At 43.9% G+C, this 18,179-nt stretch overlaps 2 protein-coding genes across 2 annotated transcripts; both read left to right on the top strand.

Moving 5' to 3' along the window:
• Window positions 1–1,248: 1,248 nt before the first annotated feature.
• LOC112954250 (olfactory receptor 1019-like) lies at window positions 1,249–5,908 on the top strand. The gene is made up of 2 exons (XM_026047391.1): window positions 1,249–1,264; window positions 4,921–5,908. The coding sequence occupies exon 2, from the start codon at window positions 4,923–4,925 to the stop codon at window positions 5,880–5,882; it is 960 nt and encodes a 319-aa protein (XP_025903176.1). The 5' UTR covers window positions 1,249–1,264; window positions 4,921–4,922; the 3' UTR covers window positions 5,883–5,908.
• Window positions 5,909–10,193: 4,285 nt separating this feature from the next.
• On the top strand, window positions 10,194–16,633 carry LOC112954258 (E3 ubiquitin-protein ligase TRIM39-like). The gene is made up of 7 exons (XM_026047400.1): window positions 10,194–10,275; window positions 11,636–12,120; window positions 13,560–13,655; window positions 13,863–14,090; window positions 14,561–14,583; window positions 15,039–15,154; window positions 15,788–16,633. Exons 2-7 carry the CDS (start codon window positions 11,707–11,709, stop codon window positions 16,324–16,326), a joined length of 1,416 nt encoding a protein of 471 aa, XP_025903185.1. The 5' UTR covers window positions 10,194–10,275; window positions 11,636–11,706; the 3' UTR covers window positions 16,327–16,633.
• The last annotated feature ends 1,546 nt before the right edge of the window (window positions 16,634–18,179 follow it).

Here is an 18,179-nt window from a genome sequence, read left to right as displayed (position 1 = left end):
GCATTTCCTGACCCCAACCGTGCCACACCGCCACCTCCACCAGGACAGAAGGGTACGTGGGAGCGACCACCCAACCCCATGGCAGGATCAGCGCTTGCAGGGAGGCCCGGCAGCAGGACGAAGGTGCCACGAAGCGAGAGCCACCTGTGGCACTGGAGAAGCTGGAACACTGTGGGGAGTCCCCCAGCCCCATGGGACAGCCCCAACTCACCACAGCGTCTTGCAGTCGGTCCAGTAGAGAAATCACCACGGCGGCAAAGGTAGCAATGGCCACAGGGACAGACCCAGCCACGCTGCCGCCATCCTCCTCGCGCACAGGTCCGGACCGGGGACGTGCGCGACTGAAGAAACCTGGAAGCAAAAGCGCAGAGTTGCATCAATGCAGCAGCTCTCGGGACAGGCCCGGCCTCAGGGCACAGGTCTCCCCAGCCAGAGGTCCCAGGAGAGGCCAAGGAGGCCTGGGGACAGCCCTYGCTCCCCACGCTGGGGACACAGGCACCAGCAGGTCCCCTTCTCCCCCACAGAGCACCAAGCGCGGTGCTGGCCCTCACCTCGGAGTGCTCGTAGCACCCCCATCGYGGCAAAACTCCTTCCACGGACGCGCTGCRCTATCAGCAAGCACCTCCTACGGCGGGAGTCAGCAGCCACTCGGCCAGCGCCCGCCCCGGCACGGGAATGAGGCCTTGGGGACCACTGTGACCYGCCACGAGGGCCCCTGTGACACCCGAGGGCCTCGATGCCTCATAGAGGACTGGCAGCCATAAGTACTGGCAGAGGTGGCTTGGCTGGGGCCAGGAGCACGTGYSYCCCAAAGGGGGCCCTGCCCCACGCTCCAGCACTCGTGGTCGCTCCTCAGCCTCCAGACGTTCTGAGCAGTGACTACGCGGCCCTGCATCTGTAGTGACTACTACAGATCCACGGCCTAGGCCCATGAAGTGTTAATTCACTACGAGGGTCTGGAATAAAGGCTGGTGCAGGTGGAAGGCAAGCTTACCACCTTTTTGCCCCGATTTAGGAGTTTAAACAGTGTTCCTAAAGGAGCCACCAAGCAACCTCCTTGTCTTGACGAGTTTACGCAAAGGACAGAAGCAGCAGAGCTGCTTTCAAGGCCTTTAGTGCATTCCCCCTGCCACCAGTAGCACCCTTTGGCACCTCTCCAGTTACAGCAGAGCTCCTAGTTGTCCAGAGAAACCCCCCACGTTGCACTTTCCRTTGCTTTTTGCTCTCATTCACTCTTTCTCGCTCCTTCTTTTCCCTATTTCACTGTCTCTCAGTTCTCTTTTCTTGCTCTCCTATCTGCCTGTCCTTCTCTCGCCTTCTCTTCCCCCCTTTGCCTCTTTTTTTCTCCTACTTGCTTTCATTSTYTTATACTTTCTCTTCTTTCCCTCTCCGTCTCATTCTTTCCCGCTTTCTTTACCTTTCTCTCCCACCCTTCCTTTCTTCCTTCCTCCTTTCCATCCTGCCCCTTTCCCTTTTCGTTTTTTCTTCTCTCTTTTTCTCTCCCTATCATGCTCGTCCTTTTCACTCTTTCCCTTCTGCCCTCTTTATCACGCTTTCCCTCTCTCTCCCCTCTTGGTGCTCTCCTTCCTCTTCCTCTTTTCCTCTCTCCCCACTTTTCTCTCTTTCTCCCTCTCGTCTCAAGCGCTTTCCTTCCTCCATCTTGTGCCAGGAGCTGCCCTTTCTCCCTTCCCTGAGGCCCCGAGCAAGGGCAGGCCCCAAGGCAGGTACAGCAGGTCCCACCGCACTGCCAGGCCAACGGGGAACACACCCGAGCTCTGCAGTCACCATGAGACACCTGTGTCAGCACAACGGGGTCCCAAACACAGGCCTCTTTGCCCAGGACACTGTGCAAGCTGCTCCCAGCCCATGGGAAGGGATGAATGGGACTGGGGAGGGCTTCCAGTTTGAGGTTCCTCCAGAGGTTTCTGCAGCTAAGGATCCTAGATGGAGCCAGGGAGCTTTGTCCAGAGCAGCCATTTGGGTACTCACAGTTAAACACAGGCTGAGGCTCTCAAGAGCTTGCTGGGCTGGCTGCGACATGGTACCTGGAAGAGGTTGGCTCAGGCCACAGCTGGTGCTGTTGAGGAGCTCCAGCCCAGGTCAGGAGCCGTCTGGGCACTAGAAAAGGGGCTTCTCCAGCACAACGCCCTGCACTCAGCTTTCACCCTTAGGTGTAGAGAATGCCAAGGGGTTCCAAAGTGGAGCAGAAAGGCCAAGACAGATGCTGGCCGATGCCCAGGAATCCCACAGACACACTGCCAAGGCCAAGGGCTTGGGCAGAACAGGGTCTGTCAGGGCTCTGCAATTGGCCACAGGGTCTACAGAGGCCTACAGAGCAACCAAGAGTAGGAGATGCCAACGCAGCCCAGCCAGGAGGCCCTGCATCCCCACACCTTGGCAATGCTCAGAGCCTTTGCCAGCCCGTTCGGGAAAGCTGCATGTAGGCAACGAGTTGGGCTTGGACACTCTGGGCATTCATGTGGGGCAACCACGATGTGAGGGCAGCAAGACAGAGCTGGCCTAGGATGACTGCAGGGAGAGCTAGAAATCCCCTAGGGATGCCAGTGCTGGGGCTCTGCTGGGCAAACCTGGACGGAAAATGGACAAACACTCCTGGTCGCACATGACTAACCCCTGTGGTCACACACCTGCAGCACGCTGGGGATCTCCTCATGGGCAGGGATGAGCAATGGGAGCAGGCTGCTCTGCACATGCTTCCTCAGCAGCCCTTTCTGCTTGTCCACCACCATGGGAAACAAAGGCTGAAAAGAGTGAAACACCTTATGCAACATTAATCCTTAAAATAAAGGTTCCCAAATCCCCCAATAGAAGAAAAATAAATCTGTTTCAAAATGTGYGTTTAGAGACATCTGCAATTTCCCTTTGGTTTTATTGGTTGATATCCCTGACAGTTTGGTTGATATCCTTGTGAAGTTATTTCACAGAGAAGAGAGAAACTGCTCAGACCAAAGCCAAATCAGAGTTTCCCAGGGTCTGGGCCACTGTGAAGCTACCACATTACATCCATAGGAGCTGTAGACAACAGGACCAAAACAGGAGAAATGTCATTCTGTGACACAAAGGATTTGACTCAGTGTGGAAAATTATCCCCAGTGTGGAAAATTGTCTTTTTTTTTTTTTTTTTTTTTTTTGGAGGTCCATGATGACGTGCATTGCTATATAACAGAAGAAAACAACAAAAATAAGGCAGAGGAGGACCACATAGAAAAAAATAATAAAAAAAGGAAAAGACTTCTTAAAAATACGAGGAAGAAAGTCCATTTGTATAACTACACAAGAAGATAGGACAGATTATCTCCGCTGGGAGCAAGAAGGATATTATAATTGTCCCAGTGCGCCTTGCCTTGCGTTCAGATGCTGTGGCCAACCAGGAATTCTACACCCTTGGAACATAAGTATATGAAAGTGCAAGTTAATTGCTAAAATACGTCCTTTCTGACAAGGAGCAGGTGACTTTTGCACAATTAAGCCCTGTCCCTGGCTCAGCTCAAGATACCCTTTTCGTTTTAGAGAACAGAAAAAGCTTCTTATTTCCAGCCAATGGAGATGGTGCGTCTTGCAGTCAAAGCTGCATTATTTTCTTCCTCTCTCTCTCTCTCTCTCTCTCTCTCTCTCCTTCTTTTATAGGAGAATTCATTGCCAAGAGAACACTCTTGAGTCTACACTCCTGCCATGCTAAGACGTGAGCGGTAAGGTAAGAATAGCGGGTCACAAACACAAGTTCTATTGATAACCCTGATTGCGGAGGATGAGTTTGTGAGGGAAGTGGGAAATCTCTTTCTCCAACCTCCCTGGCCATCTCTCAATAGAGATGTKCCTGAAAATAATCTCTGTGGGGTTTTTTTGTTTGATTTTTTTCCCCCCTCACTATAAGAGCTCACTCTAGAAGCTTTCAAAGCAGAGGTTCTTATTTCACTGGTATTTCATTTGGCATAATTACCATGAAAAAAACCTCTTTGGCTGAAGATAATAATTTATAAAATAAGCTAACACCTTACTGGACACGGTCGTGGAAAAGCTATAGTCTAAAAAACATGAAAACTATGTTAAAACCAGTGGAGGAAAAACATCAAAAGACTGAAAAAGGAAAATCTGTTTCTTATGTTACAATAAGTGGATATAAGAGGTTTTTCACTTAAATTTCAATGGGAAAATTTGGAATAACATTTTGGGGAAAACTGAATAACCACTCTTTTTTTAAGAATGATCAAATAACTAGGCATTGTATGAAAAGAGTGCTACCAGAGAGTTTCAAGAAAAAAAATTCAGCAAAAGTTGCTAGGATCACATTGGTGGACTGCTTTCTTTCTTGGAAAAAGAAAAATGGACAAGATCAGTAATTTCAAGTTTTCTTCATAATTTTCTATTCAAGGCCACAAAAAGATTATTTCAAGACTTTTGAAACAGAACGTGCTTGAGAAGTCACTGATTATATTTTTTACATTAGTTTCTGATTTACAGAAGCAACAACAGACCATAACCCCAAAAATAACCTTGGGACAGTGGTAAGCTACAGACTTCTTTGCACCTCACCCCCAACCTTTTTCTTTTAGCAAGTGGTTATATCTCAGCAACSTACAAAGTTAACTACCTAGATTGTTTCTATTAAAACAAAATGAAAAAAAAAAAAAGCATTTGGGGAAGAAAGAGTATTGAAGTTTACAAGACGGGTGTGATCGATTAACCTGGGATCCTTCAAAGTACATAGAAAGAATACATACTTTGAATGGCAGGAAAGATCTCTGATCTGAGTTCAAAACTTGAAAAACAAGAATAGGAAGATGTATGCAATATTAATCCTTTATCCTCAGTCCAGTTGACCAGAGCCMTGTTGGCATTCTGATAAGTGTCTTGTATTTGTCTTTCCTTTGGCATAACCCTGCCTTTCTCACCCATGATAGATGGAAGAAGGAAATCACACTGTGGTGATGGAATTTATCTTGTTGGGCTTCACAGACAACCTGGGATTTCAGGTCCTCCTCTTCATGGTGTTTCTGGTGATCTACCTGTTCACCCTAGTGGGAAACCTAGGAATGATTGTGCTCATCCGGATCAACTCCAGACTCCACACCCCCATGTATTTCTTCATCAGCAGCCTTTCATTTTTAGATGCCAGCTACTCCACCATTATTATTCCTAGCACTCTGATGACTTTTGTGGCAGAGACAACAGTCATATCCTACAGAGCATGTGCATCTCAGCTCTTCCTGTTCTGCATTGCAGTGACAGGAGAATGTTACCTCCTGGCTGTGATGGCCTATGACCGGTTCATAGCCATCTGCAAGCCTTTGCTTTACCCTGTCATCATGTCCAGGAGGTTTTGCGTGCTCCTCGTATGTGGCTCCTACTTCATGAGCTGTGTGAATGCAACTGTCCAGACGACATTTATATTCCGCTTGTCCTTCTGCAATTCCAACGTCATCAACCATTTCTTCTGCGATGTGCCCCCCATCCTGAAACTCTCCTGCTCTGACACTTACATTACTGACCTTGTCCACTTCACTTGTGCTACTGTGCTTGTCACCTCCACTATGCTCCTCATTGTCGTATCCTACATATGCATCGGGGTCACCATCCACAAGATTAAATCGGCGAAAGGCAGATGCAAAGCTTTCTCCACCTGTGCTTCCCATGTGACTGGTGTTACCATGTTCTACGGGACAGGCTCCTTCATGTACTTGAGACCCACTTCAAAATACGCTGTGGAGAACGACAAGATCATCTCTGTGTTTTATACCCTGGTAATTCCCATGCTGAACCCTGTGATTTACAGCTTGAGGAATAAGGAGGTCAAAGAAGCCCTTCGAAGGACAATAGCAAGGCTGTATTGCTCTCAAAGAAAACAGTCAGAGATTCAGTGATCTGAGACAAACTGATGTGATCTTACTGTTGAAACAGGCGAATTTAATACACAAGTAGGTGAGCTCTCCCCTGCCAAAAGGAAAAGAAAGGGGAGCAATATCCAAAACTGCCYGTTGCCACATCTCTGTTTTCTGAAATAGGCTAAGTCAACCCMTTCCTATTGAAGGGCTCCTTTTCTTCCCCTCACCCTGAAGAGAGGGATGCACCACAGCAGTCCTTAGGAGAATGCTTCAAGTGGTGACAGTCACTAGCTCAATKGCAATGCACTCAATGTAAATTAGGAGTGCCTCACACCTGATCTCATGCTGTGACCTGTAGTTGCAGCTACGGATATTGTCAGACAAGTCCACTGAAAACAACTATATGCATTCTTGTTTATTTGGAAGTCAAAGATAGTAGGATGTACCTGGATTTTGATGGATCTACTAGCAGGATCTTGAATTTAAGATACTTACTGTATAAAAGTCTAAAACTGAGTTGGGCTTTCTGGATTCCTTTATGCCTGTTGATTCCAACTTTTAGAAACAGGCATCTCAAGTTCATATGTTACATCATAGCACACTTTCATGCCAGATGACCCTACGTGTTGATTATATGCTGCCAATTACTACACATGCTCCAGCAACTCCTGTGTTTCAGTTGCCCAGATAATACCTGCAATAGTGGGTGAAGGAAGAGATCGACTTTTAGGAAAAAGCAGATCACCTCATCCCTGCATCTCTGTTCTCATTAGGGCTTCATAAAGCGGAATCCTGATACCAAGTTTAATGCAAGAGATCAACAAATATACTATCCCCTGGGGTATTGGTCCTTCTCCATAATGTGATGGGAAGCTCCCCCTTGGACCAGGATAAACCCGGTCCAATTCATGTATGTTGTGAGTACTTCTCTCAAATAAAATCTTACCCAAAGAAATCACATGAATGTGTCATTATGGTGGGGGAAAACAAATCCTTATTTACAGCAGATATGACCAAGGAGGTGCTTGCTATTCTTGTGGTAGAAACCTGCCTCATTAATGATGTGGCATAGGGARTCCAGCAGGATGAACTTTAGGAAGAAAAGCACTTGAAGGAAATAGGCTCAGCATATGAAATGAAAGAAGTCAAGAACATAGACAATAAAAACAGAGACTGGTGCTTGATGGCATGGAGAACCTTCAGGTTGGATGGAGGGTGAGAATGAGGCTTTCTTTTTTCAGATTTTTTCCTTTATGTAAGAAGATGTGTACCTGGGGAGACTGAATCATTGCACATCCCCGTTCTCAGTGCTCATCAACACCACGGGCAGGAATGGCAACTGCACCCCACCCAACCACTCCTCATAGATCCCTGTAGGATAGCCCAACTCTAAGAGGAGATGAACCATGCCATCCTCTGAGAGCAACTTCAGGCGATTAGTGGGAAAAACAACAGATAATGAAGTACAGGTTTTGACATTAACATGGTTTAAAACAGAAGCCTTACAACAAATTGAAGAAAGCAGCTAGGAGCAGAAGACCAAAACAACTGAGTTTGGTACATAAAAGATGATTTGCTTGTACCCAACATCACCACCTCAGCAATATCTAGATTCTGCATACTTTTTAATGACATCATAATGGAGTCCTATAAACCTGGATGGTTCATAGTTTAGTGGCAGCCATTGTGAATAAAAAAAGGTGGATCAAGGTCAATTCATTTTAAGTTATAATGGTGCGGGCATCAGAGGCAATAATTTATCTTCACCATATCTACCTTTGGAGAGTRTTACCATGCAGCAAAAAACAAGGGGAAAAAGTGAAACAGTGATGGCAAACACACTTGGAGACCCCAGGGGTACCAAATGCCACCTCAGTAGATTTCCAAGTCCCACTCAGAATCACCCAGTGGTTGTTTTCATCTGTTAATCCAAACTGCAYCCAGGCCACATGGGTGAGTGTGAGCGCATAGCAGATCAGTATCTGATCAGCAACTAAATAAAGCAGGAAGAGTGGAGGAGAGGGTTATGAAACTTATGGTAGAGAGTGTATACCTCACTTCAGCATATAACCCCTGAGTCAAGCCTAAGCAATGGTTTACTGGAAGTGGTTGGGTGTGCTGGGAAAAATGGACCACCAATTGCCCAAGGATTTACAAACACATAACACCAGCTAAAGAAACCAATTGCATTGACCTGAAACTGTTGATAACCAGAAAGTGGCCTTGCTTGGATTTTCTACACTGCAGTGTCATTTTTCAGTCAGAGGACTACCCAGGCCTGTGGGCACCCGAGCCTACAGGCAAGATGAGGACTCTCTCTAGCCATATGATCCAAGGAGATAGCCATGTGTTGCACCTAGCTGTCAGTATCCTACAACTGAGCATGTGTCAGAGCCAAAGAACCAGRACTTTCTCCATGGACTATTACTCTTAATGACGTGTAGCTGATACTGCTTTAACACGTCCATGCAGTTCTGCCTCTAAAAGGTGGTGCCACCCATGTCAGGTCTTCCACACTCATGGTTAACAACCAGTAGGGTCGGTTTCCCATCCCAATAGGGACAATTCACATAGGGAGGCACCCCGAGGAGGCACTCAAAGGGAGGAGAGAGGGAATGGGGCAGTTTCTCTTGATAATACCTTCAGGTGGAGTACTGTTAAGGTACACAGGCAGATGGCTATCCATGACCTGAGCTTAAACTAACAGAAACCGCTGGGCAACRCAGAGGGTGAAATAGGTGTGTTAGGAATTCCTCATAGGTGAAGGATTTCAAAAGACAACGAAATAGGATTGTTATCTTACCAAAATTGTTCTGTAAGACTACACTTACCAATGTAATTGCATAAATATGAAATACAGGTATAAAACCAGGAAAAGAGGAGTCAAAAGGGAAAGTATAACTGGGAGAGAAAGAGAAAAAAGAGAAATATAARCTAAAGAAGATCATATTAATAGAGCTGCTTGTGAGTACCTATTGATTATTCCAGAATCTGACCATCACAGCCTGAAACAGGACAATAAACTTTTACTTCTGACCACAATACATCAAAGTTGATTTCCCAGTCAAAGAATCCTGCACTATTTCTTCTAACATCAGCAAAATGGTCTGGAAGACCCAGTGGACTCCTGTAACATCCCAAGAAATATACATCCACCATGCAGGGAAAGAGAGAGAACTGATAACTAGTCCCTAAAATCATAAATATGTTTCACCATTCTTTTTTAAATGTAGGATTTCTGTGTTCAGGTGCCACCACTAGAACAAGGTGCCAGCCTTTGGCTTTCTGCCTTCTGCCACATAGAAGCACATAGCTTGTCTTTGTAGGAATTTGCAGGATAGATAACAATCCCCTGCTACCACTAAGGGATAAGGCAAATTGTTGCTCAGACTCACACAGCTTAAGGATAAAGCTCAGAGTCAGAATGTTAAAGTCAGTCACCAGGAGAGGAAAAAGAGATAAAAATAAGAAAGATTTTAGATATACCGAATTATGATGTTACAGGGGGAAAAAAAAAAAAAAAAAAAAAAAAAAAAAAAAAAAAAAACCCCACCTCTCTATCTTGAATCTTCTGTGACCTAATTGGGAAGCACCTTGGAAAATGCTTTATAAGAATACTGGAGTTACTCCCTTCCCCACCAAGTTACCCTTGTAAAGAAGAATGAAGAATGAATTTAGAGCACGAGTGTGGGTTGCAACAAGTCTTCTCTCAATGAGATGTTGTTAATCCATGTAAACCAAACAGAAGATAGCTTTTTTTTTTTCCTCCTAAAGAATGATGCTAATCAATTACCAAAGCTAATGAAGCCTCTTCCAAAAGTCAGTTCAGATCAAGGTCTTCACAGTCAGCAGATCTGAATTTTCATCTAGGTACAGTTTGTACRGTAGGAAATTTTTGAAAGGTATTCTCAAGGAGAAAAAGCACAGCAACCACTGCTACAGAAAAGAAGCATCAAGGAAGTTATAGAGCTCTGTCAGAGCTCTTTTTAGTCTCTTCTTTCACATATTATTAGTAAGAATAACTTTTTCCCYCCCTTACAGAATAGGCTCCTAAGAAAAAGAATCTGTACAATAAAAAGGCTAAGAAATCAAGTTCATTCTCTTCCCTAAAGCTATAAAAGAAGTAGCATGCTCTAATAGTGAAGTACTCAACTTTTCAACCATTGGAAACAAGATTATCCTCCACATTAAACTTCACATACAATACTTACCCCAATTAAAAAGTAACCTCCTCTCCTTGCAACAGACCTTTCATAGAGTGAGGTAGAGGAAGGGCATGTGGGTGGGAATCACAGCTGTTGCTCCTATATAAATGCCATCCTTAACCACAGCTGTGGTTTTTGTTTGTTYGTTTTTCTTTCCTTCTGTAAGGCAAAAGAGTGGAAATTGGGTCTTAGGTGCTGAGAGCAAAAGGTCTGCAGTAGTTTGCCTGGTAAGTGTCTTAGTTTAAAAAAATACCTTGAGAGTTTTCTTTAATAAGGTAATTAAAAAGCTTAGATGCATTGAGCAGCTAACTTGCAGTGTTTCTAGCTTTTAAAATTTTATCAAAGTGGTCTTGCTTGGATTTTTTCTTTTTTGTATGGCTATGGGTGTTCYATAGTGCTCTTTGGTTCCTTCAACCATACTACATGTTCTCTTTTTTTGAAGTGGAAACCTAYGGGACTGTGAAATTTTAGGCTAATTTCCTAGATAAATTCTCTGTAGGTCTCCTACTTTAGTCTTTTGCTCTAAGTAGGGCTAATTAAATTAAAGCACTATGGGTCTYGTCCAATGTTTGTTTCCCCTGTCTCCAAGTATGAAGACTTCACAATCTCTCTAACCTTCTGTCCTAGTGCTTTGTTATCCTCCAGGTGAAAAATATTTTCTTTGTTAAAAAATTTGTTTRTATTAAAACTTTTCATCCTGTAAGCACCACGTATAAGCAGCAAGGGTGGAAGTTAGTCTAGCCTGTGCTGTGAGGCCTGTGATATCTTTTAATAGGGCCTCTTCCAGACTGGGTTCAATGGGCATGTGTGAAAGTGGGACCTCTCACTTCTCTTTCTTTGGGTGTCTAGTTACCAAGTACTGAGCTCAAGAGAAAAACTCTGTTTAGGTGCCAAAGCAGAAATATTCAGTACTCTCTACTACGCTTGCTATTATGTATGCTATTTCCCTTCTGCCTTTAATGTCCCTAGTTTTGATATGGGGGAAGAACCTCTTTTTCTGAAAGTGTTTGGGAATTTAATAAAGGCTCCTGACTCAAATTATTGCTTGACTTGGTCAGTAACAGAACAATCCAAAGCAGACGTCCTTTCCAGCCTTAGGGACAAAGGTTCCTGATTCCCAAGCTTGGGAACATATGTCAGAGTGAAAAGCATGTGCYTTCTAACAATACGTGCCATTTAAAATGGTTTCCCACTTACATAAGGGAATGGGGATTAATTAGAGGTACCTAGGCCTGGATTGTTAACGCTGAGCTGTTATGTCATGAGTGCTCACTTGGACTGCACGGGATATGATACTGAATAAGCTGTTACTGTGCGCCGTGGAGCTGAACCAGGGRCCTGGATTACCTAACTTGTCTCTCCTCTAGTCTTCTCCCTCAAAGTAGGAGAGAATATGTGAGGCGTGACTCTTAGGCTTCCTTGAGTCCATGTGAGGAGTAATGTATRTRCTTAGGCACTTAGGGACACRGTTTAGTARGCATGGTGTTGAASGGTTTATGTTTGGACTCTATGATCATAAAGGYCTCTTCCAATCATTATGATTTTATGTATGTTATCTCTTTGTTTTGTGTGTTGTTTTCTCTTCAGGCGATTTTTCCTCTATCAGGGTACTGCAACTGTCCCCTGACATCGGTGCACATCCCAAAGCGCAACCASCAATGGCTTCCCTGAGTCAACTGGAGGTCCTTACCATAGACACCGCTTGTGCCATTTGTATGGACTACCTGCAGGACCCTGTTATGATTCCTTGTGGCCACAGCTTTTGTAGAGCCTGTATCACCCAATACTGGAAGCCAGTGGTTAAAGACTTTAGCTGCCCGACGTGTCGGCATGTTTGTGCTCAGCAAATCATGTACCCCAACCGGCAGCTGGCCAGCATAGTAGAGGCAGCCAGGCAGTTGCCTTTTGTCAAGGGAAAGATACAGGAGGAGGAGATCTGCTACAAGCATCATGAGGCCATCAATCTCTTCTGCAAGGAGGACCAGGAAGCCTTGTGTGTTGTTTGTGCAGTCTCCCATGGCCATCTCTATCATTCGGTAGGGCCCCTAGATGGAGTCCTCAAAAACTACAAGGTAAGCAATTGGGATCTTCCAGAAACACTGCTAGAAAGCATTTCCTTTACAGGGTTTGAGATACCTGGTGATCCAAACAAGTGCAGGGTCCTGCAGCTGGAGAGGAATAAGCCCAGGCACCAGTACACAGTAGCGGTTGACCTGCTGGAAAGCAGCTCTGTGGAGAAGAATTTGGGAGTTCTGGCTGAAAACAAGTTAACCATGAGCCAGCAATGTGTTCTTGTAGCCCAGAAAGCCAATGGGATCATGGCATTCATTAGGAGGAGTGTTGCCCACAGATGGAGGGAGATGATCATACCCTCTATTCGCCTCTGGTGAGGCCACACCTGGAATATCTTGTGCGGTTCTAGGCTCCCAAGTGGATGTGGAACTTCTGGCCAACATTTCATTTCTATGGTCCAGTAATGAAACTAGAAACTCTTCATTACATCAAGCAGGAACAAGAACTAAGGCAGCTGTATGAATATATGTGGAAATATACTGGTATAGGTTTATTTCCACATATATTCATCAACAGCTTGAGATGACACCATACAAAACTGTAGTAGATTCAGACACTAGAACCATGTCACTGCTCAATGGTTCTCCAGCTTGACGCCGAAGAAACATTCCAGCAGCTCTGTGATATGTGGTTCACCCTCTGAGGATACCTAAACTAATTAAGCTAGCTTTGTTGATGACTAGAGTTCTGTTTGACAYATGTACCTGTTCATTTCACCCTGCGGTAGATGCATGGTCAGTTGATTAGCTTTCTAGAGCACTCCTGTAATTGTACTGGGAATTCAGACATCCAATTCATGTAAATGTAGTTGTTTTAATCCTGGACAGAATCCAAACAATGGCATCTGCACAAGTTATATCCAAAGTACTGGATGCATTTTTCAGGTCCATTTTTAGGAATCACAGCTTAAGATTCAGTTTTAGTCATCTTCAGAGGTGTATTAGAGCAAAATTTCCAATATTCCACTGAGTAATTCCTTCTGTTTCATATCTGAGGGTTGAATCAAAAACTCAATTTTTGATTCAGACATATAGTGGGTTTCCTGGTGATTGACTCCCCAGAGGAAAAAATAAACAGTGTAGAACTGTCTTTCTTTGACTCCTTGTCCGTACTTCTAGCTGCTGCTCAGAAGTTAAAATTTGAGGGCAGAGGTATATTAAACTTGYATTGCTGCTGTATGCACAGCTCTTCAGAACTGTGTTAACTTCAAAAAGTATATAGTGCATGATGCAGGCTATTCAGTTTGAAGGTTACTGAATTTTTCAGGTTGCTGAAATTCATAATGGACACCCCATGACAGCAAACTGCATGAAGGGACATGTCAGATCCATTGGAATATCATTCTCTAATAGTATAAACCAAGCCTTATAATCCAAGGGTTGGTTCAGCATGTGATCCCTTGGACCATTTTGTCTGAGTAGAATCTCTTGCCCTTCAGGATAAGCTACAAGCTTGCTTGGAGGACCTGGGCCGGAAAGCAAAGGATTTGAAGGAACATTTATCCATGGAGGAGAAAAAGCCCAAGGAGTTGAGGGTAAGTAGAGTGAAGAAGGGGAAGAGCTCAAGGAGTGGGGTAGGAACGTTTTCTGTAGGCCCACCCAGCTGGTATGAACTGGAGTGGTGGAGTAGATTCAGAAAAGTTGTCAAGAGGGGCTTTTTTCCTTCCCTGAGGGTGTTGACGCATCTCATAGCTGTGGACTGATCTACTCTATAATATCCCAGTGAATTCTCTGCCTGACAGGAGTTAGTGCGCAACTGTCATAAGCGCATCACCTATGACTTTAAAGAGCTGCAGTCCTTCCTGGAGCAAGAGAAAGACCAGCAGTTGCATTGCCTGAGAGCAGAAGAGACTGAGATCTTGGGGAGGCTGAAGACCACCAGAGCGCATCTCTCGGAGCAGTGCTGCTCTCTCAACACCCTCATGGTGGACATGGAGAGATGCCTGGAGTCCAGAGCAGGGGTGCTCAAGGTGTGTATGATGGGGCTTTTTTATCACCCATGTATGGATCACACATTTTAAAAAAACTCCTGTTGCAGTTCATTTTTCTGGGTATTGAAGCTATACCTTCATTTTTAGAGGTAACTATTAATCTGTATGGCTCAAAGTCATCTCTAAGTCATCAAAATGACTTTAATCTGTTGTGGTGAGGAAAAGGCCGAGTTTTAATGTGGTCACAGTAAAGCAAGACTTTATATMCAAAAGGTAAAAATGTAAGGTATGCATCATCATCCTCATCTAGATAAGTTGCACCCAAGTGCTGCCTTTCTTTCCATTCCTCAACAGAATAATTGGCAAAATTAATGACTCCCGGGTTAGAAAAAAACCCAGGACTAAACGTAAGAAGATTACTGGGAATGCAGGCACATTCTAAAATATTGAGGTTGATGGGAGGGTTCCTTGGTGCAATTTGACTTACTGCCTTTCCTCTTCTTTTCTAGGACATGCAAAGCCTCTTGCAGAGGTGAGGTGTCCTACTAATCTTTCTGTTTRGGAGTGGGGGAGAAGATGGGATAGGGAAGAAGCCAGTAGTAGTTGAAGATGCAATTGCCTGGTAGGACTGCTGATTTCCTCTGGGATTAATATCATATAGCACTATAACAGAATGATACACCTGGAAAATAAAACCTGCAATACTTCTGATCTGTCCGTTGCCTTTTCTCAAACCACGATAATTATACAGATTCTGAACCTATTTCTGAATTGTCAGCTTCTTTCCCTTAAAATTTCCTGTTGTGGTTTCTCAAGGAGAATACAGACTTTCAGTAAGCTTCCACCATTTCAACCTTAGCAGAGCAATACTTCCGAGAAGCAACTTTTACATTTTGTATTAGGGAATGGTATCTTCTAGACATGGTTTTTTCTTTTTCTTTTTTTTTAAACTTTATCTAGATAAGGACTGCCTTTTTTCCCCCCTAGGTATGAAACTTTTAAGAATCTGGAGTTGCCTTCTGTCTCTGTGGAGCTGAAGAGGTCAATGGCCTATTTCCCTAGGCCATTATTTCACCTTAARAAGATGCTGAAGAAGTACACAGGTAATTAAGTTATATAAAGGAGAACCAGGTCTGGGACTTGGGTCCTGTTCTTGGCTTCAAAAAGTGTCTTTTGTTTGGCGGTGAATTCACCTGTACGCCCAGGCCTGGCATTTAAAATGTTGAAGAGACTAAATTTGACTCGGCTTTTAGATGGTTGTCTTGTTGGTCACCCCAGTAAATGGGCTTGAAGATATTTTTGTGGGCCTCTTTGTGGTTGAAAGTCTGTTATATTAGTGCATGTGCTTAACAGTACCCCTGTCATTCTGCTGAAGAGCAGAAGGGACCCCTGATCCCAGTATTTTTAGACTGGGGCTGGAGAGGTGAAGCAGGTGACAGTATAGACTAATGTAGTCTAGCAAAGGAAGGTAMCTGAGAAGTAACTTGAGGAGAAAGGCAGCAGAGCATAGAGCTAAGATGGTTTGGGGTAGAGACTCTGAGAAGGCAACTCAAGCCTGTGGTTCTGGTGAGGATAGGAGGTATGGAGGTCTCTCAGACCTCCAGCTACCTTGTGAATGGACAAATGTCTATGTAATTGCTCTTCTCCAGTTGGTTTTTCTGGGGTGAGGTGTCAGAATCCATGCCTCCCTCCTCCTTGGTTTTCCCTGCTTTCTCATAGTCTCTGCTCTGCCACAGGAGATGTGACTCTGGACCCTCTGACAGCTCATCCCAATTTGGTGCTCTCGGAGAATCTAAAGAGCGTTTATTTCATCGACATCCCCCAGGAGCTGCCACACAGTTCTCGGCGTTTCACTRCATACCCCTGTGTGCTGGGATCATCTACCTACTCATCTGGCCGCCACTATTGGGAGGTGGAAGTAGGGAAYAAAACCCACTGGGCTCTGGGGGTCTGTTACGAGTCTGCCAGTTCCAACGTACAAGAGCCCAAGCAGGAGATGGGCTATTGGAGGGTGCGTCTATGGAATGAACAATATGTGGCCATGACGACCCCCTTTACCCCACTGCTGCTTAACGTTAAACCCAAGCGTGTTGGAATCTTCCTTGACTATGAAGCYGGAAAAGTCTCCTTTTATAACATGACTAACTGCTCTCATATCTACACCTTCGATGTCATCTTTGCTGAGGCAGTCTGTCCCCTCTTCTATCCAGGCATATGCATAGGTGATGTTAATGCTGACCCACTGAGTATATGTGAACCCTCCGACTGGTACTAATGGTTTGTTGCTCCTTTTCTAATAGATACAATATGCAATAGAAAAAAATGTCCAAAAGGAAATCCTGAGCAAACCTCTGGTCCAAAACCTGTTTTCAGCAACAAGAAGCCCTGGATTTACAAGGAAACTAAGTATGCTTGCTTCTCCCCATGTTAGACCTCTGCAGCTCCCCATAATCTCTAGCAGCTTCTGGAACCTTGTAGAGCAGTTAAGATAACCCTAGAAGGGTGCTCAAGTCTATATTGCTTTTTGTGTGTGTGCATTTTTAAATTCCAGACTAATTGGCAGTCTGTGTTGATGAATGCCTTATGATTTGCCAGATGACTTTGAAATAAATGATTATTTTGGGAAAGTAGTTCCTACCGTCATAATTCATAGAATCACAAGAAATGAAAACATGTACCTGTCCTCTTAATAAGCAAGCATTTCCTTTCCTATTTATGGTCTTTTGGCTAGTTTCAGAAATTAAACATGATTGACCTGTCTTACTTTTATGGACCAGAATCTAGGGACCAAACTGCTATCAGTAGGGAGACACAAATGGATTTTTTTTTTTTTTTTTTTTTTTGATGTTTTCTGCTGATAGCATCCTCGGGATGACTGGAAAGCCCCCTGCAATGCGCTTAGCTGCCATTTAAGATTTTCTTTTTTTTTCAAATGATGCATTTGTTTAAGCCATCAGCCTGAGGTGTGGAGTCTGTCAACTCTGATTTGGATGTTAGAGTCTAAACTAGAGATGAAAAATACCTTTAGATTTTGATTCATTGGATAATTGTTGGATAATTATCTTAATATACTTATTATTATTAAATAGAGTGGATATAAATAAAGTTTTTAGAGACATCTGAACTCTATTATGCTATGAATAGAGAAAATATTTCCATATTATTCAGATGGTCTAGTTCACAAATACTAAGAGATTCCTTCCATTTATATAGGTGGTAAACGTTGTCAATCAGTGCACAAAGAGATACACAGATATAGATGCAGTTCTATATTATTTACATAGTGGCAGTCATACCTGATCTGTTCTGAAGACGATGCCCTGCTATTCTTTTATTTAAGTGTATGTAGGAATTTCCTAGCTTGGGGAAATTGCACACCCATGTATGGTCGCAATGCTCTTTCTCAGTTGATAGAGAAGTTATTAGGATGGTTCAGCTCATCTGTCACGTGAGAAATATTTACTTTGGGGTAGGATGAATGCCGATTCCTTGATTTCTGTTCGCCTGCTGCACAGAGAGCTGCACATAAAGCCATGATACAGATGCAAATGCCTTTGGATAGTAACAGACAATCATGCTATTTTTAAAGCTGTTGCAGTATAATTTAAAAAGGCCAGAAAATGCATCATAAACCCACTGACAGTATGACCCACAGCTGAGGGTGAACCTTTGTTCAAATACTTTAATACTTTACTATTAGAAATGAACATTCATGGGCAATGAGAGCTGAGTTCCAGCAGGAAACAATCCTTAGCTTAGCCTTTATAGAAAAGCACAAACTGCAGAAAAAGGTACTACCAAACATATTCTTGATGTTTAGGTCCATCTCTAGGCATGAGTTTTTATCATCCCAGCACAGAGACATAGTGGAGATTCACCCAGATTTATAGTCACAGCACACACGTGGGAGTCTGCAGAGCAGTCCCTTTAATGGAGCGAGTCCAGTCAAGGGTCATGAAACAAGCCTTTCACAAGGGAAAGCAGAGGACTGTTTAGCCTAGAGAAAAGAAGGCTCATGACAGGGGGTCTTATAACAATAAGATTTTATAACAATAAGTCAATAAATACGTGATGTGAAGGTTCAAAGAAGATGGAGTCAGACTCTTCCCAGTGRTGCCCAGGGACAGR

This window comes from Nothoprocta perdicaria, unplaced genomic scaffold, assembly GCF_003342845.1.
Source record: "Nothoprocta perdicaria isolate Ctin4 unplaced genomic scaffold, notPer1 scaffold_499, whole genome shotgun sequence".
NCBI classification, from domain to species: domain Eukaryota; kingdom Metazoa; phylum Chordata; class Aves; order Tinamiformes; family Tinamidae; genus Nothoprocta; species Nothoprocta perdicaria.
Note: the sequence above shows the minus strand (reverse complement) of the source record. Positions and strands in the feature narration are given on the sequence as shown.

Coding starts and splice junctions, on each gene's coding strand:
- LOC112954250 (XM_026047391.1), top strand. CDS start 4,923: ATGGAAGAAGGAAATCACACTGTGGTGATGGAATTTATCTTGTTGGGC.